The 27,190-nt window shown below is 50.3% G+C and overlaps 1 protein-coding gene across 20 annotated transcripts in view; it reads left to right on the plus strand.

Moving 5' to 3' along the window:
• Positions 1-1,912: 1,912 nt before the first annotated feature.
• Positions 1,913-27,190, plus strand: part of ANKDD1A (ankyrin repeat and death domain containing 1A) — a 63,604-nt gene continuing 38,326 nt past the window's right edge. For 4 of the 20 annotated variants that reach the window (XM_063795133.1, XM_054667670.2, XM_054667673.2 and 1 more), the window contains exons 1-3: positions 19,087-19,184; positions 23,041-23,144; positions 24,629-24,757. In XM_063795133.1, coding sequence (XP_063651203.1) covers positions 19,151-19,184; positions 23,041-23,144; positions 24,629-24,757 — 267 coding nt within the window. In that variant the 5' untranslated portion in view covers positions 19,087-19,150. Of the gene's footprint in view, positions 2,041-12,644; positions 12,898-18,971; positions 19,185-19,211; positions 19,399-23,040; positions 23,145-24,628; positions 24,758-27,190 lie in introns of those variants that run through there. The other 16 variants (XM_063795136.1, XM_063795139.1, XM_063795134.1 and 13 more) reach the window with 9 other exon arrangements.

Below are 27,190 nucleotides of genomic sequence, written 5' to 3' on the forward strand. Positions count from 1 at the left end.
ACAAGATACCCATATATAGGCTTCCAGCTTGTGCCCTCTGACCTGCCCTACATTTTGATAGTAGAGGGTGGATTTGAGGGGGAAGAGCAGAGACCACAAGACCAGGCAGGGGTCTCCTCAGTGGCTGCACTGCAGGGATTCAATGGGCAGCAAAGGCCCCCACACCCCAGGCTGGGCCTCATGGCTGAGACTTATCAGTCTTGGGCCTGGAGGGGCTGCTCTCAGTCTAACAGGCCTGACTGACAGGGAAACCACCAATTTGTCATTGGGTTCCAATCCCGAGTAGCTGGGATTACAGGCGTGCGCCATGACGCCTGGCTAATTTGTTTTGTAGTTTTAGTAGAGATGGGGTTTCACCATATTCGCCAGGCTGGTCTCAAACTCCTGACCTCAGGTGATCTGCCCGCCTTGGTCTCCCAAAGTGCTGGCATTACAGCCGTTAGCCACCTCACCCGGCCAGACAAATGTTTGTTGCATGAATGTCTTGCCCCTCACATCTGTGTTCCGTCCAGCCTTCCTCGCCTCTCCTTTTTCTTGGTGCCCTGGCTGTGGCCACAGTACTTTCCTAGGAGGAGGCCTATGCAGGCGCGTAAGGAACTCGGTGAAGGAGTCAGGGCCCCCAACTCGGCTCTCGCGAGCTTGCTGTGTGACCTCAGGCCAGTCACCTCCCCTCTTCTGGCCTGGGTTTCCACACCTGCACAATGGGAACAGCAACCTCAGCTGCCTGCCGTCTCTGACGTGAGGGCCAAATGAGAAAAGGTGAGAAGCTGGTCGCAAAGCGGTAAAAAAAGCCTTCAGCGCCGAAGCCGGGGAGGAAGCCGCTGATGAAGCTATTGCTGAGAAGTGTGAAGCCCCCACCCGAGGATCTGCTTTTGAAGAGGGACCCGGGGAACGCGTAGGGGGAAACTGCTTTCCTCTTCCCTCAGTGGAAAGGGCTGTGCTCATGTCACTGTGAAACGAAGCTATTTTTATGTAGTACAACTGCGATTATGACAGGGCCTCTTCCTGAAGGGGAAGGGTGGGGAGGAGACCTGAGTCATCAGTGGGGCGGCCGGCCCCACAGGCTGACACAGGCAGCTTGTGGAAACCAGGCCTCCCGCCCTGCCTTCCGCAGGTAGAGGCCCCAGAGAGGGGAAGGGGCCGACCACCTGCTCCCGAGCCATTCTCGGACTCGGCCAGCCATTGGGCTGGGAACCTGTCAATCCTGGTTGATCTTCCAATGAGCTGTGAACTGGTCTTCCGGGAGGACTTACAGGAGGCTGGAAACCGGGCCTGGCGCGCGCTTCCCTCTCAGTGCGAGGCTGACTGGTTGGACTCGCCGGGGTCTACTGTGGGCCCCACGCTATGTTTAGACGCCCGACGTGTCCCATTTTATTGAACTCGTCCTGCCCCCCAAGTAGGGACGATTTACCTCCATTTTCTAGATAAGGCACTGGGGGCTCCGCGAGGGGATGTGGCGGACTGGAGCCCAGCTGCACTCCTGACGGGACTGAGTGCGGGGCTGAGGGAGGCAACAGGAAGAATGAGTATTTTCTTTACTGGAAGGGCAGGGAAAGGTTTCTCTCAGAAGGTGACATTTGAGCTGGGGCCTAAACAATGAGCAGGATTTAGCTGTCTTGAGGAGGGGGAGAGGGAAGGGCATGTGACCCGGAAAGGATGCAGCCTGGGCAAAGGCAGGGAGGTGTGCATGGCTTGTTTGGGGGTGTCGAGCAGGTCGGGGGGGGCTGGGTGGGGAGTGGCCGCGGGGCGTAGGTAGGGGAGGGCCTGGCATGACAGGCTAAGGGGTGTAGGCTCCTTGGGGTTCCTTCAGCGCTGTGCAAGCCCTGAGCATCCTCCCAGAGGTGTGGCCCTGCAGAGAGAGGGGAGGGAGCCCACTGGGGGAGGCGAGCTGAAGGAGTGGCCTGTCAGGTGGGTTTCCTGCCCTGGAGCCTGAGCTCAGGCAGTGGCTGCCGTGCCCCGCCGCCGCCCTCTTCTGCCGCCTTCTCCACGCCAGCACTTTTGCATGCAGTACTCCCTTCAGTCGTCACAGCCACCTGCAAGGTGAATATTACCACCTCTATTTCATAGGGGAGGTAACAGGTTTAGAGAGGTTAGAGGAGCCGCCCCAGGTCACACAGCCCCTCTTGATATTCTTCAACAAAAGAATCCTCTCTGACCCCTGCTCTCAGTCAAGGGAACAACCAACAACCTCCTTCCTTCAGAGAAATAGGGACCCTGAGGCTGCAACCCAACTGTAATCATCTGCCTCCAGGCACCCTCTGCACAGACTCAGCTGTTAAATATAGATGGCCGCTTAGAGATCCTTTTGTTCTCTTTACATATTACAGATGGGGAAACTGAGTCCTAGTAAGGAAGAGACTTGCTTGGGGCCCCACAAATGGACCTAGATTGGCGAGCCTCTTTTGAGCCAGAGTCTCACTGGGGTTCTAGCCCAGCTGGGAAGTTGAGCAAAGAGGGATAAGTGGGTTACAGCTCAAGGACTGGGGGTGCCTTGGGGCTTCTAGGAGATGAAAGCCAAAAGGCATTCAGCCCTTTAACCCCACTCCAGAGCTTCAGACTGTTCCTTCTCAAGACACTTTACTGCCATCTGTCTGAAAAGTGTGCTAATAAATATGCAAATTTTGGTGACTTGAGGGGACTGGTGTCCTCTTGAGTTGTACAGGGCACAATTTGCAGATTTGTGAGTGATCACCCAGCCCCGAAGATGCAGTGAGGTCTCTGGCAACTCCCTTTCTCAGTCCCTTCTCTATTCCTCTCTTCTTCTTTGTCCCTCTCAGACTGGGACTGGGGGTGGGGGCAGGGGGGGGATTTCCTACTAGGGTGGGAGGAAGAAGGGTGAAGGAAGTAGGGTAGGAGGAGGGGAAGTGTGGAGGACAACAGAGGGAAAGGGTAGAACTTATTTCTGCTGTCAGAAACCGAAACCAAAAGTCCTGGCAGGAGTCAATGTGAGAGGGAGGTCTGTAGCAAGAGGCTGAGGAGCAAAGCCTTCACATCTGAGGACAGCAGCCCTGTCAGAGACACCCTGGCTGCAACCTCGGTGTCACTTAGACCAGGGCTTGCCTCTCATGCTGACAAGAAGCATGCAAAGGCAGTCTGTTTTCTCTGGGGATACCAAAGGCCCCTCCAGACCTTACAGTGCCCAGCACTGGTGTTAGGATCACTGCTGGAAAGGGGAGGGGGCACTAACTCAAGTCACCATGTCATCTAATAGCCCAAGAGTGGGTGACCCTTTGTCTTGTCTGGTATTAGTCTGTGTGGACGTGCATACACCCATGAGGCTGAGGATGGGGGCAGCCGGCATCTGTGTGTCTAGCATAATGGGGATCCTCTTTCCTCAAGTCAAGCTTAGGACGTGTGGTATAACATAGATTTTTGTGATCCACCTGGCTGTGAGAGGTCATTTAGGTGCCACAATAATGGATTCTTTGGGGCACTTCGTACTCGATTATAACAATAGGAGAAAATGTTTGCAACTTGGACTTGTCTTTTAAAATTCAGATTGTGTGGCCACTATTTCTTGTGAACTTTGTGATTCAACGAGCCAATTGTGTACTGGGAACCCAGATGGTGCCCCTCCCTTGAGGCTTGCTGGGTCCTCTGTGTAGGGATAGACTCTGTTCCGGGCGCCGTGGCTCCCAGTTCCAGACTGGCAGCCCTTTGAGCGGCTGAAACTTTAATTCATCTTTGTATCTCCCATGATGATAGGAACCTCCTGTCTCCTCAGGGGTTCTCAGAGTGTAAGTTTCTGGCTTCTCCATTCATCCCTCTGAGGCTGACATATCTGTGCTGGCTTCACAGAGGCAGAGAAGAATTGGGAGCATGCAGGGGAGGTGGACTGATGGATCAGGGCACAGGGGAACCTGGCTCCACCATTTCCCAGCCCTGAGGCCTTGGACAAGTTACATTTCTGAGTCTCGGTTTCTTCATCTGTAAATGGGGATGATTTAAATAGTTGACTTTTACTGAGCATGTTCTCTGGGTCAGGCACTGCGTTAAGCATATTGCAGGCAGACTTATTCAGAAAGCATTTATGAGGGCCTCCAATGTGTAAGGAACACCACAGTGTCAGAAGAAGAGGCTTGAAGAAGATAGGTGACTGGCCAAGGTCACATGCAGGTGAAGGAGTGGCAGAACTTGTACCCCAGAGCCCACTCTTATAACGAGCCCTCTGTATTGGATGGCCCCAGCAGACCCGAGAGGACAGGCCAGTGGAGAGCTCAGCATGGAGTCAGGTGGGGGAGACTCCTCTGTTCTCAGTGGAGGCCAGGCCCAGCTGTCCTGGAAGGAGCTAGAAGCCTGAATTCAGGTTGTGGAGCAGTGAGAGTCCAGCCCCACACAGGATGCCGTGGGAGGAGGCCCTTCAAACTGGGATTCTGAAAGAACACATCCAATAGAAGGGGCAAGGGCTGCTGAGGGCCCTGAGGAGGGGGTGTGGGCTACCCATGAGCAGGCCCTTCACTCATGGCCTCAGCTGCCCCTGCAGAAGGCTGGAGCCTGAAAGGAAGCCAGCCAAGTGAGCGGTGGAGGAGGAAGCTGGTCACATTCAGTTCTGGCTGACTCACGGGATCTGGGCTGAAGGACATATGTCTGGGAGTGCCCCAGAAAATATCTCACTGATATGGGAGATTTACTGGACTGCCTCTGGGGATTAGGCGTAGCCTCCCTTTCCTGCACCCCAGGGAGTGAATCCACTTCCCCACCTCTACCAGTGACCTCAGGCAGATGGCCCCAGGTAGAGAAAGCTGTGATTTGGTCAAGGACTCCTCTTGGCAGAGGCTGGCAGACCTCTAGGCCAGCCAGACGAGATGGGCCTGCAGTGCACAGCCCCAAGGACTGGACACGTGTACACACAGCACCCAGAGGGACAGGATGTGAGGGCCAGGCTGGGCAGATGCAGGGAAGCCTTGAAGCCACCCTTGCTCTTCTCCCCTACACCCCAAGTCCTCAGTCAACCCTGTTGGCTCCACAGTACAAGCCTCTTCTGGTTCCTTTCCCACTGTCTTTTGAGCCTCCCCTTTACCAGCCTCCCTGCTTCTACCCTTGACCCAGAGTCTGTTCTCAACACTGCAGCCAGAGTGATAGTGTTAAAGATCACATCACTTCTGGGTTCATTCCAGTGCGCCGTCATCCACCCCAACTTCACCAAGAGCAAATGCCAAGCCCCCACCTCCCAAAACATACCTCTTAGATACTATTTCCTACTCCTCTCCCCATTCCTCACTCTGCAACAGCCACTCTGGCTTTCTTGCTTTTTTTCAAATAGCCCAGGCACAGCCTCCCACCCCAGGCCTTTGTACTGGCAGTTCCCTGTGCCCTGAACACTCTTTTCTTAGACATCGGCATGGCATACCACCTTACTGCCTTCCGGCCTGCTCAAATATCACTGTATTTCTCAGCATTCAAATTAGCATTATTTCAGGACTATTTTCAAAGGTGTGGACAGGCTGTAAGGAAACCCTAAGGGAGAGTGCAGTGCCCAGGTTCAGTAGCATGGGGCATCTTTGCTACTCCCAGGCCTGGCAGAAGGGCGAGGAGGAGGGAAAGACATGACTGGTGGAAGGAAGGACAGAATTGTGGGAGAGGGCCACCTGACCAGAGCTGTGACCTGCAAGGAGGGAGCCAGGGGGATAAAAACCTCCCCCGCCTGTCTCAGCTCTCCTGCGAGGCTCATTGGCTGAATCCAGCCAGAGCCAGGATGCAGTCCTTCAGGTCAGCCTTTTCTGGGGATCTGGAGGGCAAATGGAAGTTCCCTAGCACGGTTGCTTTCTTGGGAAATGTGACTGCTCCCCACCCCCAACTCCCAAGTCCTCTTACCTTGCCCTGTTTTTTCCCCATGGCACTTTTCTTCTAACATATTTACATATTATGATTATTTTTATTGTCTGTTAGCTCCAGGAGGGTAAGAATTTCAGTCTCTGTTATTTTTTGTTGTACCCCAAGTATCTAGAACACTGACTGGCACATTGTTGACAATAATTGTTGAATAAACAAATGCCTACTCAATCTCTCTGGGCATTTTGGGGAAAGCCTTTGGTGCCCAACTGGGCCCCTGCCTGGGGAAGGAGTGGGTTGATGCTGCAGACTGGGGTTCCAGGATTGGAGAGAAGCCAGCAGAGCCCCAGCTGGGAAGGAAGGAGAGCCTGCAGGGCTCTGCCCACAGCAGCCGCCCATTCCTGTGGCTCCCACAGCAGATCCCTGCCGCTCTCCAAAGCTGTGACTTTGAGACCGGTAGGATTTTCCTTGGCAAATGCATCACTCTGCTCGGTCTCTCCAACAAGGCACCACTATGTGAAATCTCCTACCTCATGAATTAGCTCTTTGAAGGCACATCTGGTGCCTTTCCTGGGCCTCTAAGGAATGTTTTCTTCAAGGAGTTCTGGACTCACCCTGCAATGGAAAGTCCAGGAGTTGTAGGCTTGGGGGCTGTGTTCTGAGCCTCCCTGACAAGGCCTTGGATTCCTAGGTACAGGGCATTGTGGGGCTTGTCTGACCCCAGGGCTGTCCTTGGTTCATTCTTGGGTTCCTTCCCTCAAAGGTGCCCAGGAATGCTGGGGACTTCCTGAGATGGCACCATCATCCCCTCACTAAGACTTGATGTCCTATGGGAGTGAAGACTCAAAACAACGCAAGGCCCAGCCTTGTACTCCAGTTGTAAGGTTGTGCATTTTCTTAAATGGAGCTATAAACTGAAAGTGATTTAAATCAAAACAATAGGATTTGAGGAGGGTGCCTTGGAAAATAATATTAATCTGGAAAAATAAACATTTGAGACTAGCAGGAAAATTCTGAAAAACAACAGGAACACACTACATAAAATCCAGAGTCTCGGCTGGGCACAGTGGCTCACGCCTGTAATCCCAGCACTTTGGGAGGCTGAGGTGGGTGGATCACGAGGTCAGCAGATCGAGACCATCCTGGCTAACACAGTGAAACCCCATCTCTACTAAAAATACAAAAAATTAGCCAGGCATGGTGGCGGGTGCCTGTAGTCCCAGCTACTCAGGAGGCTGAGGCAGGAGAATGGCGTGAACCCAGGAGGCGGAGCTTGCAGTGAGCGGAGATCGTGCCACTGCACTCCAGCCTGGGCGACAGAGTGAGACTCCATCTCAAAAAAAAAAAAAGAAAATCCAGATTCTCGCTCTGTCGCCAGCCTGGAGTGCAGTGGCGCGATCTCCACTCACTGCAACCTCCACCTCCTGGGTTTAAGTGATTCTCGTGCCTCAGCCTCCCCAGTAGCTGGGATTACAGGCACACACCACCATACCCAGCTAAATTTTGTATTTTTAGTAGAGATGGGGTTTCACCATGTTGGGCAGGATGGTCTCAATCTCCTTACCTTGTGATCCACCTGCCTTGGCCTCCCAAAGTGCTGCGATTACAGGCGTGAGCCACTGTGCCTGGCCAAAATCCAGAAATCTTAAAGTAAAAGGTTGATAATTTGAACCTGTAAAAATTTAAAACCTAAATTGAGAAAATTGTCAAAAAACAAAGTCAAAAGTCCACACACTGTGGAAAACTATTTGTAACATAATATCAGATAAAAGCTACTCAGGAGGCTGAGGCAGGGGAATTGCTTGAACCCAGGAGGCAGAGGTTGCAGTGAGCTGAGATCATGCTACTGCACTCCAGCCTGCCAATAGAGCAAGACCCTAGCTCAAAAAAAAAAAAAAAAAAAAAAGGCTACTCTTTTTAATATATACATTTTATAAATCAATATTAAAAAGTCCAACCAAATTTTAAAATGAGTAAAATATATAGACAGACAATTCACAAGAAAAAATAAAATTTAATGAACAGCAAATACATGAAAAGATACTTACCTTCACCCATAATTAAAGAAATACATGAAAGAATGACAATGAAATACAGTACCATTTTCAGCTGCTAGATCAGCATGAATTGAAGTGTTTTACAATGTATGGTGTTGGTGAGGGTGTGGGGAAGGACAATCTAGTGCATCATTGCTGGGAATGTAAATTGACCAATATTTTGGAGGGCAATTTGGAAATAACTATTATGGTAGAGTAAAAGTGGTCACAAGTTCTCTGATGTGCCTTCCATGGAGAGGTGGGGTCTATGTCCCCTTTTCTTGAATTTGGGTTGGACCGTGAATTCCCTGGTCAATAAAATACAGCAAGTGATACTGTCTCAGTTGCAAGTGTATCCCTTAGATTGTCCAGCAGGTTCCATATCCTCCCTCTTGGAAGCCAACTACCTGGTTACCTGACCTGCATTATCTAATGTTCACATGCTGTAAAAAGCCCAAACCATGTGGGGAATCCCTACAGGATATGACACCACATGTTTAAAGAGCAGTCAAGGAGCACTGAGGCCCCAGTCATGTGAGCGATGAAGCCACCTTGGAAGAGAATCACAGATGAACCATCCGACTGAGCCCTTCCCAAAATCCCTGACCCACAAAATCATGAACAATATAAAATTTTTTTTTTTTTTTGAGACCGAGTCTCACTCTGTTGCCCAGGCTAGAGTGCAGTGGCATGATCTATGCTCACTGCAACCTCCAGCTCCCTGGTTCAAGCGATTCTCCTGCCTCAGCCTCCCGAGTAGCTGAGATTACAGGTGCACACCACCATGCCCAGCTAATTTTTGTATTTTTAGTAGAGAAAGGGTTTCACCCTGTTGGCCAGGATGGTCTCGATCTTCTGACCTCGTGTTCTGCCCGCCTCGGCCTCCCAAAGTGCTGGGATTACAGGCGTGAACCACCACACCTGGCCAAAATGGTTGTTTTTGAGCACTAAATTTTGAGATAGTTAGTTATATAGCAATAGATATCTGGAACATCTATTCAAATTTAAATTTACCCATTGATCCAGCAATTGCACTTTTATGAATCTAAGCTACTGAAATAGTTGTACAGGTGCACAAAAACATACACACAAAGTTCATTGCAGCACTGTTTATAATAGCACAAGACTGGAAATAATCTCTATGTCTATCATTAGGGTGATGGCTAAATGAATTCTAGTATATCTAGCTAATGATATACAGTACGCCAGCTGAAATTCTGAGACAAGGAAAAGTCCCATTTGAGGTCCTGTGAGCCTAGGGTGATATAACACAGTGGTTAAGGGCAGAGAACCTGGCTTTGCCATTTACTGTCTGTGTGAATTTGGGGAAGTCACCTGTCTATACCACAATTTCCTCATCTGTAAGATGTGGAGGATAATCATGGTACCTACTTCAGAGGGCTGTGGTGAAAAATAAACAAGTTAATATGACAGTATGATATATATCTGTGCTATATGTATTTTGAAGATTTTTTTTTTTTTTGAGATGGAGTCTTGCTCTGTCACCCAGGCTGGAGTGCAGTGGCGTGATCTCTGCTCACTGCAACCTCCTCTTCCTGGGTTCAAGCCATTCTCCTGCCTCAGCCTCCCCAGTAGCTGAGATTACAGGCACACACCAACACGCCCAGCTAATTTTTGTGTTTTTAGTAGAGATGGGGTTTCACCATGTTGGCCAGGCTGGTCTCGAACCCCTGACCTTGTGATCCACCCACCTTGGCCTCCCAAAGTGCTGGGATTACAGGTGTGAGCCACCACGTCTGGCCGTATTTTGTAGATTGAAGGGCTTGGAATTTTAAATTGAGTTGGACCAGACTTTTAATATCCTAAAATGATTGCAAAGTATAGTATCTGCCAGATTGTCATCTGGGGACAGGAAGGGAAATTTGACTGATGAAGATGTGAACATAGGCCATGTGTGGTGGCTCACGCCTGTTATCCCAGCACTTTGGGAGGCCGAGGCAGGCGGATCACTTGAGGTTGGGAGTTTGAGACTAGCCTGACCAAAGTGGAGAAACCCCGTCTCTACTAAAAATACAAAATTAGCTGGGTGTGGTGGCATATGTCTATAATCCCAGGTACTTGGGAGGCTGAGGCAGGAGAATCGCTTGAACCCAGGAGGTGGAGTTTACAGCGAGCAGAGATCATGCCATTTCACTCCAGCCTGGGCAACAAGAGCAAAACTCCATCTCAAAAAAAAAAAAAAAAAAAAAAAAAAAAAAAAGTGATGATAGTGGCAGGAGAATGTTTTTAAAGAAATGGACTCATATTGTACTTCCTGTTCTGACTCTTGCTGTCTCTTAGAGATTCTTCCTACCTCAGCAAATACAGACCCACTAATTTCTTTTTAACAGCTGCTCAGCATTGCATTGTATGATTTTATAATCATGCATCACAATTTATTTTGTCATCCCCTATTGATGGGCCCTTGGGTTGTTTCCAATTGTTTGCTATAGTTATGGAACAGATCGCAGTAGACATCCTTGCATCTTTATGTAATTACTGCAATTATTTCTATGGTGTAGATTCTTAGAAATGGAGTTGTTGGCATGAAAGGTATGTACATTTAAAAAATTCTGATAGCCATTGTCAAATTGTTTCAGTATCTGGTCCCATCTTTCCCTCCACTGCTCTTTGTTTTCATAACATTGCTGTCTGTTTTTATTGTTGTTGTTGTTTTAAGATAAACTTTAGTATCATTTTGCCAAGTCTTATCAGGCTGTAGTTTTGAATGAGTACAGGGATGAATTAGCTACCACATCTGCCTTGACAAGTTCAGTTGGCCAGGTGCTGTGACTCACGTCTGTAACCCCAACACTTTGGGAGGCTGAGGTGAGAGGATTGTTTGAGCCCAGGAGTTCAAGACCAGCCTGGGCAACATAGGGAAACCTCATTTCTGCAAAAAAAAAAAAAAAAAAAAAAAAAAAAAATTAGCTATGTGTGTTGGCACATGCCTGTGGTCCCAGCTACCTGGGAGCCTGAGGTGGGAGGATCGCTTGAGCCCTGGAGATAAGGCTGTGATAAGCCATGATCTTGACACTGTATTGCATTCCAGCCTGGGTGACACAGTGAGACCTTGTCTCAAAAATAAATAAATTTAAAAAAAGTTCATAGTATGGCAGGGATTGGGGTTGGGAGGGTGCTTTAGTGGGAGCTGGAGCAGAAGGTGACAGCTGCAAAACAGTTACTTGCATCTAGGCCAGGGATACCACGGAAGGCTTGACCATGGGTTCTGGGAACCCTCAGGAAAGGGGCATTTTGAGTTTGGAGCAATCTGGGAGCCCTCTACAGAGGAGGTTTCATGCCTAGTCTTTGTAGTGGTTACAGAGCACTTTCTAGAACAACAACTGATTGAATTCTCACAATAGCCCTTTGCATTTAGGTAGTGTTATTATCTCCACCTTCCAGATGAGAAAACAAGTCTGGAGGATGAAGGTCTTGCCTGACTCCAGCCTCCCAGCTCTTAGGTGCCTTTTCCTTTTCTCTTTTCCTCGCTTCCCAAGCATCTCTCCCTGACCCCCAACCTCCTGTCCCCCAACTTGAGCCTCACTGGCTGGGCTGGCAGAGCCCTGGGCAGAGGGCATGCTCAACGACACTGCACATGGCTGTGCTACCTTCTTAGAGAGGGCACACATCCGGTGCATTGGGCTTTCACAACAGGCTGCACCCTGTCCCTGCTCTGGGACCCAGATCACAGAAGCTGCCTCACCCCTCAACCCAACAACACCAGGTCATCTTATCCTTTCTCCAGGCAAACACCTCTCTCCCGTCTGCCTGTTAACCTAAAAAAATCACGGAAACAGAAAACCAAATACCGCGTGTTCTCACTTATAAGTGGAAGCTAAATGATGATAACTTATGGACACAAAGAAGGGAACAACAGACACTGGGGCCTACTAGAGGGTGGAGGATGGGAGGAGGGAGAGAATCAGGAAATACCACTACCAGGTACTTGGCTTAGTACCTGGGTGATGAAATAATCTGTACAACAAACCCCCATGACACAAGTTTACCTATGTAACAAACCTGCACATATAGCCCTGAACCTAAAACAAAAGTTAAAAAAAAAAAAAAAAAAAAAAAAAAAAAAAAAAAAGAAGGCCGGGCGCAGTGGCTCACGCCTGTAATCCCAGCACTTTTGGAGGCCGAGGCGGGCGGATCACGAGGTCAGGAGATCGAGACCATCCTGGCTAACATGGTGAAACTCCGTCTCTACTGAAAATACAAAAAGAAATTAGCCGGGCGTGGTGGCGGGCGCCTGTAGTCCCAGCTACTCGGGAGCTTGAGGCAGGGGAATGGCGTGAATCCGGGAGGCGGAGCTTGCAGTGAGCCGAGATCGCGCCACTGCACTCCAGCCTGGGCGACAGAGTGAGACTCCGTCTAAAAAAAAAAAAAAGGACCTTTAGAAGTTCATTTGGGTTAAATATTGCCCCCTTCCTGCAGCTTTTTAAGATGCGCATTCCTCTAACGGGAATCCATAGTAATTCCCTACTTTCTTTGCGAAAGTTATTGCATCTTTTCCCTCATTAGAAAGGCCCGAGTATGTCTGGGAATTAAACTGCCACTCAACCCCACATTTACTTACATCTTTACCACCGCGTCTATTCCTCTCTCACCCCGCCCCCATGGCCCAAGTCTTTAGCCTGGCATTCACGTACCCTCACTGGCAATCTTGGGGAAAGCCTCAGAAAATGGTACAGCAGAAAGCCCAGCGTGGAGGAGCCAGTTGGGAGACTCAGCATGTGGGCACTCTGCTTCTCTGCGCAGAGCCTCCTCTGTCATAGGTAGATCCAGCCCATCTCAGGTTACACTACAGTCTGTAACCGCTAGCCTCTCCCTCCTCGCGCCCCTCTGGCCTCCATCACTGTCGTGCCGTTCGTGGGGACAGATGGGAGGGAATTACGGTATTTACAGCTGCTCTTCGCCGGCTCTTGCTCCCCCGCGTGTCGACAACCGAAACTGCAGCGAGGCCCAGAGGCCTCTGCCCACTCCCCTCGGAGTTCCAGGAGGACGCTAAGCGCGAGAAGCCAGGCTCAGGGAAACCGAACGCCCATACGCTCCGAGTCCCTCTCACCTGGATCCTCTGCGTCAGGTTACATGCTTGCGCTATTTTTACTTTTGTTTCTTTAAATTTTTTTTTGTAGAGACAGTGAGCGTGTGTGGGGGGGGGTGGAAGGGTAGGTCTCACCATTTTGCCCAGGCCGGTCTCGAACTCCTGGGCTCAAGCCTTAGCCACCTGCCTTAGCCTCCCAAAGTGCTGGGACTACAGGTGTGAGCCACCACGCCCAGCCTGTTTGCGCTGTTTTCTGAGGCTTTCCGCCAAATTGCTTTCTTTCCTGGCAAGAAAGTCACCCCCTAGAATTGGGGTGTCCCAGTGGACTGGCCGGGTGGTTGGATTGAAGGATGTCCTCCAACCTCACCTTCAGCTGTGGCCTGGCTGGGGACCCAGCACGTGGTTCAACGCCATGGGAATCACCTGTTTCTCCTTTGGAGCGAGTCACACCTGGAGGCCATTCTGAACTCTCCACAGCTTGTTGTATGTCCCTGAGTGAAGTATTAACCTCTCTGAATCTCAGGTGCCTCCTCCGTACAGTGGAGCTTCCATATTCTAGCATTTGCCTCACAGAGTTGTCAATATGATTACATGGGGTAGTATAGGTTGCAGGTGGAGAGCTGGAGGATAATCACCGCCACCACACTAGGGCACTCATTGTGTGCCTGGGCCTAGGCATTTTGAAATAGCCCTATTAAAAAAGGATCATCCACAGATAAATTGAAGGTCAGAGAGATTTAGTGATTGCATGGGGTCACACAGCAGAGCTAGGACTGGACTCAGAAAGACATGGATACACAAGTGCTGGGAGATGTGGGTGGAGTCTGAGGTCTGTGAGTTTATAGCAGGTGTCCCCAGCCCCCGGGCAGGACCAGTATGGGTTTGTGGCCTGTTAGCAATGGGGCTGCACAGCAGGAGGTGAGCAGCAGGCATTACCGTCTGAGCTCTGCCTCTTGTCAGATCAGCAGAGGCATTAGATTCTCATAGGAACGTGAACCCTATTGTCCCCACATGCGATAGGTTGCTGCACTCCTTATGAGAATCTAATGCCTGATGATCTGAGGTGGAAGTCTCATCCTGAAACCATTCCAATGGCCCCACCCCAACGCATGGAAAAATTGTCTTCCAGAAAACCAGTCCATGATGCTAAAAAGATTGGAAACCACTGGTTTAGAGGGTACCTAGGGACCTGAAAAATAACCTGGCCCTGCCTCCCTTTGGTTAATGCTTTCTTCCTCTAATGGATTATTCATCACCTCTCAATCCAATGCTTGAGGGGCCAGGGACCTAAAAGACCACCCAGGCCTATTTCCTTATGGAGAGAGGGAAGGGACTTGTCCAGTTCCACAGCTGGGCAGTGCAGATCTGGATTGGAGCTCAGGTCTCTTAGTCCTGTGCTCCTGCTGCTCCTTCCCCCACTGGGTGAGCAGTTCTGCAGGGGGCTGCCACTCCTACCCACAATCAAACTGCTCACTTATTTGGAGCACCTGTCCAGGAGCTGCCCACTGGGTACCCCTGACCCCACTTGGCTGGGACCTTCTGCCACTCCCTCCCTCCTCTCAAGCAGCTGATTGCTCTAAGCAGAGAGGAAACCAGTGCCATTCTGGCTCCCAAATGCTGGTACAAGACCAGCAAATATTTACCACTCTTGTGTGTGTGTGTGTGTATATTTTTTTCTTTTGTTAGAAAAGGGCTAGCGCAATATATAACAAGTGATTCATGGTGGCGTCTTCTGGTAGATTGATTGTATTTTGTTCCTTCTTTTTTTTTGTTGTTGTTTTTTTTGAGACGGAGTCTCACTCTGTCACCCAGGCTGGAATGCAGTGGCCCGATCTCAGCTCACTGCAAGCTCCACCTTCCGGGTTCACACCATTCTCCTGCCTCAGCCTCCTGAGTAGCTGGGACTACAGGCACCCGTCACCACACCCGGCTAATTTTATATATATATATATATTTTTTAGTAGAGATGGGGTTTCACCATGTTAGCCAGGATGGTCTTGAGGTCTTGATCTCCTGACCTCGTGATCCGCCCACCTCGGCCTCCCAAAGTGCTGGGATTACAGACGTGAGCCACCGCGCCCAGCCCCTTCTTTGTATTTTAAAATTTCTTTAGTAATGAACAAACATTAATAAGACAAGAAATAAAAAGCTGTTTTAAAATTTCTCTTAAGCAAAAGGCCAACAATCATTTAAAAAATGAGTGGGATAAGAACAGATTGTTCTCAGGAAAAAAAAAAGAAAAGAAAACGGCTCTTAAACACAGAAACAGATAACCAACTTTTCTTGTAATGATAGAAATGCAAACTAAGATTATAATGAATTACTATTTCTAACTTATCAGATTGGGAAAAATCCAAGTTTTACAGAATGTTCTCCTTGGAAACAGGCACCCTCATACATTGGTAATGGAAATGCAAAATATTTCTGGACCTTATGGAGGAGAATTTGGCAATAGCTAGCAAAGTTATATGTGCATTTACCCTTTGACCAAGCAATCCCATTTATAAGAATAGATCCCATAGATGCACTGGTAAAAATACCAACTGATGCATGCATAAGGTTGGTCATTGTAACTCTATTGTAATAATAAAAGTCTGGAAACAGGTCCAATGTCCATCAACAGGGAGTGGTTGAATAAGCCACCCAATGGAGGACTCTGAGGCTATACAAAGGATGCAGGAAGATCTCAACAGACTACTGCGGAGAGATCTCTGTAGTAGATTGTTCCCAGAATAAAGCCAGAAGAATGTTCAGAACGGGCAAATCTATGGAGAAAGAAAGTAGATTTGTAGTTGCCTAGGGCTGTGTGTGGAGGGTTGGGGAGAGTAAACTGCAAGGGGGGGTGATAGCTAAAGCATATGGGCTTTCTTTTCTGGGGTGATGAAAATATTTAGTGGTGATAGTTATACAACTCTGAACGATACTGTACTAAAAACCATTGAATTATACACTTAAATGGGTGAATTTTAAGAGGCAGGGCAAAGTAAGAAGATGATATATAGTATGCTACTGCAGTAAAGGGAGAATATATGATTAAATTAAACAATATAAGGGTAAGCATCAACAACACAAATGTTATTTTGTCAGTCAGGATGCAGTGAAGGAAGCAGAATCATGTTGAGGTTATGGGTTAGGGTACTGGTCCCCAACCTTTTGGCACTAGGGTCCAGTTTTCTGGCAGACAATTTTTTACAGGACTTGGGTGGTGGGGGGATGGTTTTGGGATAAAATTGTTCCCCCTCGGATGATCAGGCATTAGTTAGATTCTCATAAGAAGTGTGCAACCTAGGTTGGGCATGGTGGCTCACGCCTGTAATCCCAGTACTTTGGGAGGCCGAGGCGGGTGGATCACTTGAGGTCAGGAGTTTGAGACCAGCCTTACCAACATGGTGAAACCCCATCTCTACTAAAAAAATACAAAATTAGCCGGGCATGGTGGCACAAACCTATAATCCCAGCTACATGGGAGGCTGAGGCAGGAGAATTGCTTGAACCCGGGAGGCAGAGATTGCAGTGAGCCATTGCACTCCAGCCTGGGCAACAAGAGCAAAACTCCATCTCAAAAAAAAAAAAAAAGAAGTGTGCAACCTAGATTCCTCACATGCACAGTTCACAATAGGGTTCACCCTTCTATGAGAATCTAATGCCACCACTGATCTTTCAGGATGCAGAGCTCAGGTGGTAATGCTCGCTCTCCTGCTGCTCACCTCCTGCTGTGTGGCCCAGTTCCTAACAGGCCATGGACCAGTACTAGTCTGAAGCCTGGGGGTTGGGGACCCCTGGGATTAGGTATCTGTGATAGTAATTTGCCTTACACAGTTGCGGAAGGACCAGAAGGGGAGTTGGGGATCAGAGGAGTCCTTAGTCAGTCATCTGAGAAACCAAGTATGTCCAGCTGCTAAAATGGAACCACAAGGGAAAGCTCCTGGGGAGGTCTATGGGTGGTACTAATGCCCTGGGTCTGCAGCCAAGTCTGTGATGGCCTGGGGCCACTGTTGGTCAGCAGGCTCAGCAGCTGGGAAGAAAAGCTGGATGTGGAGTGAAGGAGAGTGACAGCAGGCTGGAAGCCAGTGGTGCCCTCTTCATCCATCACCACAGCTGACTATGACAACCTTCAGAGACTTAACTTTGAAACATGTAAATACATAATTGTAAAGCAAAATTAACATTTAAAAATATCAAAAAACAAAAGCAAAACAAAATAAATAAACCATGCATGTTGAGTTGGTGGCATAAAAAACAGTAACGTGACACTATGCCCCTAGTGGGATGTACATGTGACAAAAGCTTTACAAAAAACTTTTAAACTGTTTTCAGGAATAATATCTTTGGCTAGGCGTGGTGGCCAAGCACTTTGGGAGACCTAGGTGGGTAGATCACCTGAGGTCAGGAGTTCGAGGCCAGCCTGGCCAACATGGTGAAACCCCCGTCTCTACTAAAAATACAAAAATCAGCCGCGTGTGGTGGCACACACCTGTAGTCCCAGCTACTTGGGAGGTTTAGGCATGAGAATCGCTTGAACCTGGGAGGCAGAGGTTGCAGTGAGCTGAGATTACGCTACTGCACTCCAGCTTGGGCAACACAGTGAGACTCTGTCTTAAAAAAAAAACAAAAACAAAAAGGGGGGGTGCGGCACAGTGGCTCACACCTGTAATCCCAACACTTTGGGAGGCCGAGGTAGGTGGATCACCTGAGGTCAGGAGTTCAACACCAGCCTGACCAACATAGTGAAACCCCATCTCTACTAAAAATACAAAATTATCCAGGTGTGGGGGCGAGTGCCTGTAATCCTAGCTACATGGGAGGCTGAGGCAGGAGAACTGCTTGAACCCGGGAGGCAGAGGTTGCAGTGAGCCGAGATCATACCACTGTACTCCAGCCCTGGCGAAAGAGTGAGACTCTGTCTCAGAAAAAAAAAAAATCATATCTTTGATTATTATGTTGGAATTGTTATTTTAAGACCATTTTGAGGGGTTGGCTCAGGGCTCATTAATTGTTAGCTGTTATCATTATGTTATTTTTCAAAGGCCATTCCAAATACCTCCTTCTTCAGGAAGCCTTCTTGAACTATATTCTAAGGACTAATGACTGAAAGATGCTCTTCCTCCTTTGATCCCCAAAGTAGTAACTACACCTATCATGGCTTTGCTGGCTTCTTGCCTTGGGATAGAGATGCCTGAGACCCCATTATCCCTAAATTCAAAGAAGCTGTAAATGCCTTTAAGGCAAAAAGGACATGGACATCCCCAAGGGTCTGAAGTGCAACCCATTCTGGTGTATTTAATGTGTATCTTTTTGTTTCTACGTGTCTTTGCAAGTCTGTGTTGTTTGATGTAAATGCATTTGTAATATTTTTATTGATATTGTTTCCTAGGTCTTATTTGGTTTGGTTATTTACTTTTTCTGCCTAGCACTAGGTGTTTAAATCCATATTGCCACGAATACAGCGGGTCCCTTGCTTTGAGTGCTGCACAGTTTATCCATCTGCTCTTACAAGAAAGGGCGCTTAGATTGTCTCCAACTCCCAGCAACCACAGCAACACAGCAACCAACATCCTCCTACATGTCCCTTTATGGGCCTGCAGAGAATTTCAGAGATCTATATCAAGGAGCTGGATTTTAGGGTTCTCCCGTAATTTCCCTCAATACTGCCAGAATGTTTTCCAGATTGACAGCCACAGGCTACTCACGCCAGCTCGACAGCTCCATATTCTCCGCTGACATTTGGCTTATTCAGCTTTCTAATTTTTGCCAGTCTTAATGGGTGTAAGTGATATCTCATTGTTATCTTTCTGAACACTGATAAATCCGACCATCTCTTCATATGCTTGCAGACCTGCTGAGGTTGTGGTCCCTTAAACGCCAGCTCACATCTTTGGGGTTTGACTTTCTGCGCCTGAGGCGGCGGGCCCAAGGCTCAGCCCTCCTCCCCGAGTCCCGAGAGGCGCGAGGAGGATGAGCCTGCCAGATGCCTTGTGCGCATCTATCTCCAGGGCCGGGGAGGCTGGGCGAACTCCCGGGGAGGAGACTGGGTTAGGGACACCTGCGGAACTCGGCGTGGCCCCGACCCGCCGGCCTCGGGCGCGGAGGGGTGGGCAGGTTAAGAGAGCAGGAGGAGGGACCTGCGTCCTGGTCCGGGACTGGGGTGGCCGGGGCAGCTGCGCTCCTAGCAGGCGGGGCGTGGAGTCTGGAGGAGCGACCGCCCCCTCCTCTCGGCTCCCCGGGCCCCGCCCCGGCGGACGCGCGCCTCGCGCCCGGGCACCAGCGCGCGCAGGGGCTGCGGAGCGGCAGGATGCAGGAGGAGCTGGCGTGGGAGACCGACGGCCGTGAGTCTGCCTGGAGGAGGGAGGGCGGGGTGGGCCGAGGCCGAGAGGACCCCCGCATCCGTTTGGGGAGTGCCAGGGGTGAGGTTGGCGCCCTCCGAACGGCCACCTCCGTGTTGGGCGTCTGTGTGGCTCCGAGCAGAATGGTTACCGGTCCGCGCACTGGGCCGAGGGGACCTTGCCAGTGCGTCTGGGACTCGGGGACCACACCCGCCAGGTGAGCGGGGAGCAGCGGCTGAGAGGTTAGCTACAAATAATAAAGGTAATAGCGATCCTTGACTGCGTGCTGTACTTTGTGTGCCAGGCCTTGACCCAGGAGAGGCACGTCATTTGATCCTCTCTGCGGCCATATGGGTAGGACATTATGTTATCTTCATTTCGCAGATGAGAAACTGAGGCACAGGGTGTTCAAATGAGTTGTTCAAGGTCACACAGCCATTGAGTGGTAGAAGTGCTGAAGGGCCCAGCTCACCCGGAATGCTGGGGCTGGATAGCGAGTGGAGACCGCATCAGATGGGGCACGCACTCAGAGGAGAGGAGCCTGACTGGCCACAGGTGGAATGAGGGCACCTCCGAACCTCCCTCAAGGAGTGCGCCCAGTGCCAGGGCCTCTAGGCCGGGCAGCAGCGTCTGTGTGGGCATCAGCTGGCCTGGGGCAGCTTTGGCTGCACCGTCTGGGAGAGGGGAGAGAAAGATTGTGTCGGTGTCTGCACTGTGAGTCCTTGATCCTGCAGCCCTGGCTGAATCCTGACAGCTGAATCCCGGGGCTCTCCCTCAAATGCGCATAGTGCAGCTCACTGGATTCCTTTGAGACCTATAGTGTCCAGAATGCTGGCACACTGCATCTACTCAGCTGAGGGATGTGTTGGGGGTGGGAATGCTCAATCAAGATTAGGTAGGTACATGGTTCTGCCTGGGGCGGAGGATCACTTGAGTGGGCCTGCGAAGAATGTGTACCAATGGAGCATTGGGGTGTGTGGCAGAGAATTCTGGACGAGGACCCAGCATGGGCAAAGGCTCAGGTAGCTCAGTGGGTATTGGATGTGGCCAGAAAGAGGGTGCCGGGTGGGAGGTGGATGGAAGAGATGAGACTGGACTTGATTTCATTCTAACTTAACCTTCTCTGGCCTGGCCCTATGCAGTGTCTGCTGGCTTCCCATTGGAACTCCTGGCTGTTTGCCAATACAAACCAGGCCAATCCCCCTAAGCTGCACATAAGATAGAGGGTGCCAGACAGGAAGGGACCTATACAGATCTCTTTCTTCACCCTCCCCCAGTTTTACAATGGAAGAAACAGACCTACAAGGGGGATGTGACTAGCCCAGGATCCTGCTGCTGGAAAGTGGCAGGGAAGGTACTAGAACCCAGGCCTCTGTAAGCTCACATCTGAAGTGGCAGCTCTCTTTGGCTACCAGAATTTGACCCTTTGCCTTGGAGGAATAATAGTGATGATGGTGGTGGTGGTGGTGGTGGTGGTGGCGGCGGTGTGGTCATTATGTGCCAGACACTGTGCCAGGGGGTTTTCATATCTCATTTCTAATCATGATATTAACCTTGTAGGGAAGCTCACACTCCTGTTTTGCAGATGAGGAAACTGCCTAACACAGCTAGGAAGTGGTTAAGCCAGAGTTGAACCCAGGACTGTGTGATTGCCCCCCAGGGTAGCAACTCTGAGATCCACAGGTTGTATCCATGAGGCCCCAGAAAGCTCAAGATCCTCTTTCTCATCTGGAGAAGACTGTGTGGGATTTATCTAGAAAAACAAACTGCATGGCAGGCCTGTCTCTCACCTCAGTGCATCTTAGCCTTCCCTACCAAGACACTCGTCACCTGTCCCTGGATACACAAAGGGGCTGGGTTCAGACATTCATACTGGACCAAACATGCAGGCTATGGGGTCACTTGCCCTGCAGTGACTATGGAAAGGGCCAGCAAATATTTGTCTCTGTGCTAGTATGTGTGAGCACTTTGGGAGAGGGGACAGGCATCTATTCGTCTGGGGATTGTTGGTGTCACTCATACAAGCAGAGATTTTTTTGTTTCTGTTTTCTTTTCTTTTTTTTTTTTGAGATGGAGTCTCGCTCTGTCACTAGGCTGGAGTGCAGTGGCATGATCTCGGCTCACTGCAACCTCCAGCTCCCAGGTTGAAGCAATTCTCCTGCCTCAGCCTTCCGAGTAGCTGGGACTACAGGTGTGTGCCACCATGCCCAATTAATTTTTGTATCTTTAGTAGAGACGGGGTTTCACCATGTTGGCGAGGATGGTCTTGATCTCCTGACCTCGTGATCCGTCCACCTCGGCCTCCCAAAGAGCTGGGATTACAGGTGTTAGCCACTGCACCCAGCCTGTTTTTGTTTTCTTTTTAGAGACAGGGTCTCACTCTGTTGCCCAGGCTGGAGTGCAGAGGTGCAATTATAGCTCATTGGCAGCCTCAAACTCCTGGGCTCAAGCAAGCCTCTTGCCTTAGCTTCTTGAGTAGCCGGGACTACAGGCATGTGCCACCACACCTGGCTAATTTTTAAAAAAACTTTTTTGTAGAGATGGAGGTTTTGCTTTTTAGCCCAGGCTGGTCTCAAACTCCTGGCTTCAAGCCATCCTCCTGCCTTGGCCTCCCAAAGTGCTGGGATTGCACGCATGAGCCACCATGCCTGGCTCAAAAGCAGAGTTTTGTGGGTTCCTCCTGTGCCCACCTTTGGGCCTGCTGTGAGCTGTGGGTGGATCAGGAAGGGTCAAGTGTGGCCAGGGCCTCCAAAATACTTGGAGTCTAGCCATGGAGACTAGACATCCTCACAATCAAGAGCCGTCAGGATGATGGCAGCATGGGGCTCCGGTGGGGATCATCTGGACCTGTGTCCTCCTGGCTCAGAGACTAACCTGCAGTCTGACCCTGAGCCCACAGGTGTGCGTGACAGGGGTTGGCAGGGGGAGCTCTGAGGTTCCCTTTAATCTGAGACTCTGTGCTAAAGCTGCAGCGATGGGGGTGAGAGGAGCACAGAGAAGAGAGACCACAGAGAAGGAAAATCAGGGTAGCCTCAGCGTGGGCAGGTGGAAGCTGGTTAGGATTTGGGCAAGAGTGATTGGAAGAGGCTGGGCGCTGTGGCTCATGCCCGTAATCCCAGCACTTTGGGAGGCCGAGGCAGGCAGATCACTTCAGGTCAGGAGTTGGGGACCAGCCTGGCCAACCTGGTGAAACCCTGTCTCTACCAAATATACAAAAATTAACCAGGTGTGGTGACACACACTTGTAATCCCAGCTACTGAGGAGGCTGAGGTGGGAGAATCGCTTGAACCTGGGAGGCAGAGGTTGCAGTGAGACAAGATCATGCCACTGCACTCCAGCCTGGGCAACAGAGGGGTTGGAAGAAGGGGTGGAGGAACAAGGAGACGGAATGTACAGGAGTGGGGTGAACATGCCTCTGGCCTCACCCGGCGCTGGCACGCAGTAGGTGGCTCAGTAAATCCTGGCTGTGTAGACTGAGCCGTGGAAAAGATGGTTACTGACTCCAGAGGGAGTTAATTTCATTTCCTTCCCCGAGAGCAGCTCTTGGGAGGGTACATGAAACTTGGATAATGGGGCACACATTTAGGCTGCTGCAAATGGCTTCACCCTGCTCTTCCATCTTCAGGGTTTCACCACGTCCTGGTTGCGTGGCTGTGGGGTGAGTTAATGAGGAAGAGCAGCCTGTCTGGGGAGGACCCTGACCTTGAGAGGGAGGAGGGCTGTGCCGCTCTGCCCCCGTTCCTAGCTGAAAGACCCCGGCCCCAGAAATGTTCAGGAGTGGAAATGGGTTGTTTATCTCTCCTGTCTGCAGTGTGGGGGATCCTCCCCCTCATCCTGCACCCCATTTTCTCCCCACAGTGCTTCCTCTGGAGAGGCAGCTCCACGAGGCCGCCCGCCAGAACAATGTCGGCAGGATGCAGGAGCTGATTGGGAGGAGGGTTAACACCAGGGCCAGAAACCACGTGCGTAATGAGCTTCTCTGAATCCGGGCACCTGGGATAGTGTCACGATAATGCCAGTACACAGGGGGAACAGTTTATCTGAGCTAGAGGCAGGCGCATTTGCATGTGTAAACTTGGAGGGAGGCTCAGGCTCTGTCCTCATGGCCTACATTGTCTCGAGGAATCTGAGGCTTAGAGTGGTTGGGCCCCCACCCAAGGTCAGGACCAGGATGTCAAGCCAGGCTTGGGCAATTCCAGAGGTCAAACTCTTAACTTCGGGGACCCATCTGAGAGGTTAGAGCCAGGAGGGCCAGGGTCAAAGGTAAGCAGCCAGAAGCTGGCAGATGGGCAAAAGAGGAGGACAGACATCACACAAAGCATCTCACAAACAATTCATTCCCTCTGTGATAAGTTGTCGTAAGAGCGTGTGCAGGAGCGTCGGCTTTTTTTCTTTTTTTTTTTTTTGAGACAGGACCTCATATCACCCAGGCTGGAGTGCAGTGGAGCAATCACAGCTCACTGTAGCCTTGACCTTCCTGGGCTCAGTTGATCCTCCCATCTCAACCTCCTGAGTAGCTGAGACTACAGGCGTGCGCCACCATGCCAGGCTAATTTTTGTATTTCTTCTAGAGATAGGGGTCTTGCTATGTTGCCCAGGCTGGTCTCAAACTCCTGGACTCAAGCTGTCCTCCCACCTCAGCCTCCCGAAGTGCTGGGATTACAGGCATGGGCCACCTCACCCTGCCAGAAGTGGCATTTTTGAGGAGCCAGGTGAAGGACAATATTTCAGGCAGAGGGAATAGTATGGGCAGAAGCCCTGAGGTAGGAAGGAGCAGCTGGGCTCCAGAGAGGGGATGTGGCTTGCCTGAGACCACAGAGAAAACTAGTGCTTCCTTTCATTGTCCCCTCATAAGCTGAGAACTACAGAGGGGAGAAGTGGGCACAGGGGCCACAGGCCAGCTTCCCTCAGGCCTATTTGGATAACGTTATGAACTGCCAAGGTGGTCTGAGAATGAGGTGGTGGGTCAAGTCCCTTCAGCCCCATTCTGAGAGAAGGAAGGGGACAGAACCCAGGCACTCCAGTGCCTCTCAGGGACTTGGAGGATAATCCTTGGCCACATGGGGCTTTCCAGCAGGGGGAACAGCAGGAAAAGGCCTACAGGTGGGAAGCTGCTTGGCATTTCTGAGAAGCAGTGGTGGGCAGTGCCAGACCATGCAGCGCCTCATCATCCCCAAGGTTAGGAGTTTATCCTGAGAGCCATGAGAAACTGTGAAGAGTTTTAGATGGGGACAGATGGGTCCAGTCATTTTACTATGTTGGCTCTGGCTGCCATGTAGGAGAGGAGCATGTGGCAGAATGGGGCTGGGTCCCCAGCTAGCTGGGGACCAGAGCCAGCAAAGACCCTTCCAGCCTGCAGACCAGCTGTCCTGGGGGAGGGTGTGGGAGGTGGTCCAGGCAGCCAGGTGGCAGCAGCACCTGACAAGTGTCATCTCCCTCCGGGCAGGTGGGCAGGGTGGCCCTGCACTGGGCTGCAGGTGCAGGGCACGAGCAGGCTGTGCGTCTGCTTCTGGAGCACGAGGCTGCTGTGGACGAGGAGGATGCGGTAGGGGCCCTCACAGAGGCACGTCTGTGTGTACGTGTCTGTCTGTCTGTCTGTCTCAGGGTGGTGGGGGGCACTGGAGATCTCTCTGGGTCTATGAGCCAGTTGCCGAGATTGCTGCTAATATGCAGACATTCAGGTGCAGAGTGGCGGGGAGTCAGAGGCTTCAGGCGCAGGGACACTGAACTGATTCTGTTTTCCTCCTGTACAGCAATGAAGAGCTCTCCACTTTCAAGGGTCTTTCAGTCCTCAGAGAGCCTTTTCAGTCCCTCATGATACCATGCGAACAGAGAGAGGGCTGTAGAACAGATAATTGGGTGGATTGATAGAGGCCTGATTAGCAAAAGCACTAGGAGGAAAGTCTCTCATGATATGCCACAGGGCTCTGCCCTGGCTAACACTTCAATCAAAGTCTTGGATAAAGACTAATAATAGTCTTAGTTAACCAATTGGCAGGCAGTGTGTTGCTGAGAGAGAGCACTGATGAGTAACGGGGTCTGTAAAATTATCTCTACAGGTTTGGGAAAAAGGCTGAATCTAATAATGACATTTGAAAGGGATATACTTATGGCTTTGTCTACATTTAAATTAAAAAAAAGCGCCTGGGCGCGATGGCTCACGCCTGTAATCTCAGCACTTTGGGAGGCCAAGTGGGTGGATCACTTGATCCCAGGAGTTTGGGACGAGCCTGGACGACACGGCGAAACTCCGTCTCTACCAAAAAATACAAAAATTAGTCAGTCTCATAACCTGGTGTCTAAATACATAAATAGATAAAAATTTTAAAATAAAAAATAAAACCATAAACTTCCCTGCAGCGACTTAGTTGTCCATGAAAACAATTTTCTTTGTTCCGGCTTCTCTCTGCTCCCAGGCCTCACTATGTGGGGGCTTGATTACTAGTTGGGGTTGAGGTGAGGCAGCAACCCTTACCTCCCCCATTCCCCAATCCTGTCTCCTCCCTGTACCTGCTTAGGCCTCATTTAAGGATGCCTTTAGGAGCAGAATGTCTAGGATCCTTAGCCTGAGCTCCCTGGTGAAACACTAGAGCCTCTTGCATCAAGTCTTTATACCCACAGAGACCCCCACTATCACCACTGTGCTGTTATTTCTTCCTTCAGGGGTTTAGTGAGAAAAGAAGCTACGAGGGAGAACAGTAAGAGGGGGCCCTTTTAGAAACCCTCCTTGTTGGCCGGGTGCGGTGGCTCACACCAGTAATCCCAGCACTTTGGGAGGCCAAGGCAGGAGGATCACCTGAGGTCAGGAGTTCGAGACCAGCCTGGCCAACATTTCGAAACCCCGTCTCTACTAAAAATACAAAAATTAGCTGGGTATGGTGGCACACACCTGTGATCCCAACTGCTGGGGAGGCTGAGGCAGGAGAATCGCTGGAACCTGGGAGACGGAGGTTGCCATGAGCCAAGATTGTGGCACTGCACTCCAACCTGGGTGACAGAGCGAGACTCTGTCTCAAAAAAAAAAAAAAAAAAGAATCCTCTCTGTTTCTTTTGCAAATGGTAATAAGTAACCTTTTGAAAAATAAGACAGCCTGCTGGGCTTGCCTGCTGTAGTAATGGGGTTCGGGAGATACTGGAGAAGGGAAATCCTGTGGTTGGAGGAAAGTCTGTAGTGATATGCCACAGGACTCTGGCCTGGACAGTTCCTAGGAACTATGTATGTGGGGAAAGCTGGTATAGGACTGTGATGTATCCCGGGGGTCCCCACTGTCAGGAGGCTCTGGCTCCCATGGCTCTCCCTCCCTCAGTCCTGAGCCTTCACCCTTTTTACTCCCAAGCGTCTGTGGACTCCTTCCTCTGGACTCTGCCCGTGCTTGTTCTTTCTCCTTCCTCCTGCAGCCAGCCCACAGTTGCTGATACTCTACCAGATGCTGAGCTCTGAACCAGTGCCGGGTCTCCTGGCCTCTTTGGCTCTAGTTAAGGCCAGCTGTAGACCCTCATTTGTTTCTTTTGTTTTGTTTTATAATTTTTAATTTAAAAAATATGTCCCCATCTTGGATGATAGACCCTCATTTGAGGCTCTATGCGAGATCCAACACCTTCCCTAGGATTTCATGAGGAAGAACTTAAGTGCTTGTGGTCCCTGCTGGCTCTTGCTTCCAGCTTCTGGTCAGCTTTTGGCATTCTCTTGAAATTTTGCAAATAGTCCTTTGACTCCACCCTGGTGTCATCCCAAACATGGTACCTCTCCCCGGTTTCCAGGGACTCCATTCACAGAAGGCTTGTGGTGTGGTTTTCCAAACTGGGAAATAGAGGAGACCTACATTATACATGAAAACAATGTAAAAATCCTAAAAACCCCTCTTTGACATTCTGTTCTTTAAAGGCCCTTGGTCCTCTCCTTGCCTTGGCCCCAGCCTCTGCTTCCCTCCTCTCTCCAGTGCTGTCCTTGTCTGCACCACCCCCCTCCTGCCTCCAAATTCCCGCCTGTTTCTAAAGCAAAGCAGTG

Source organism: Pan troglodytes, chromosome 16 (assembly GCF_028858775.2).
Source record: "Pan troglodytes isolate AG18354 chromosome 16, NHGRI_mPanTro3-v2.0_pri, whole genome shotgun sequence".
Lineage (NCBI taxonomy): Eukaryota > Metazoa > Chordata > Mammalia > Primates > Hominidae > Pan > Pan troglodytes.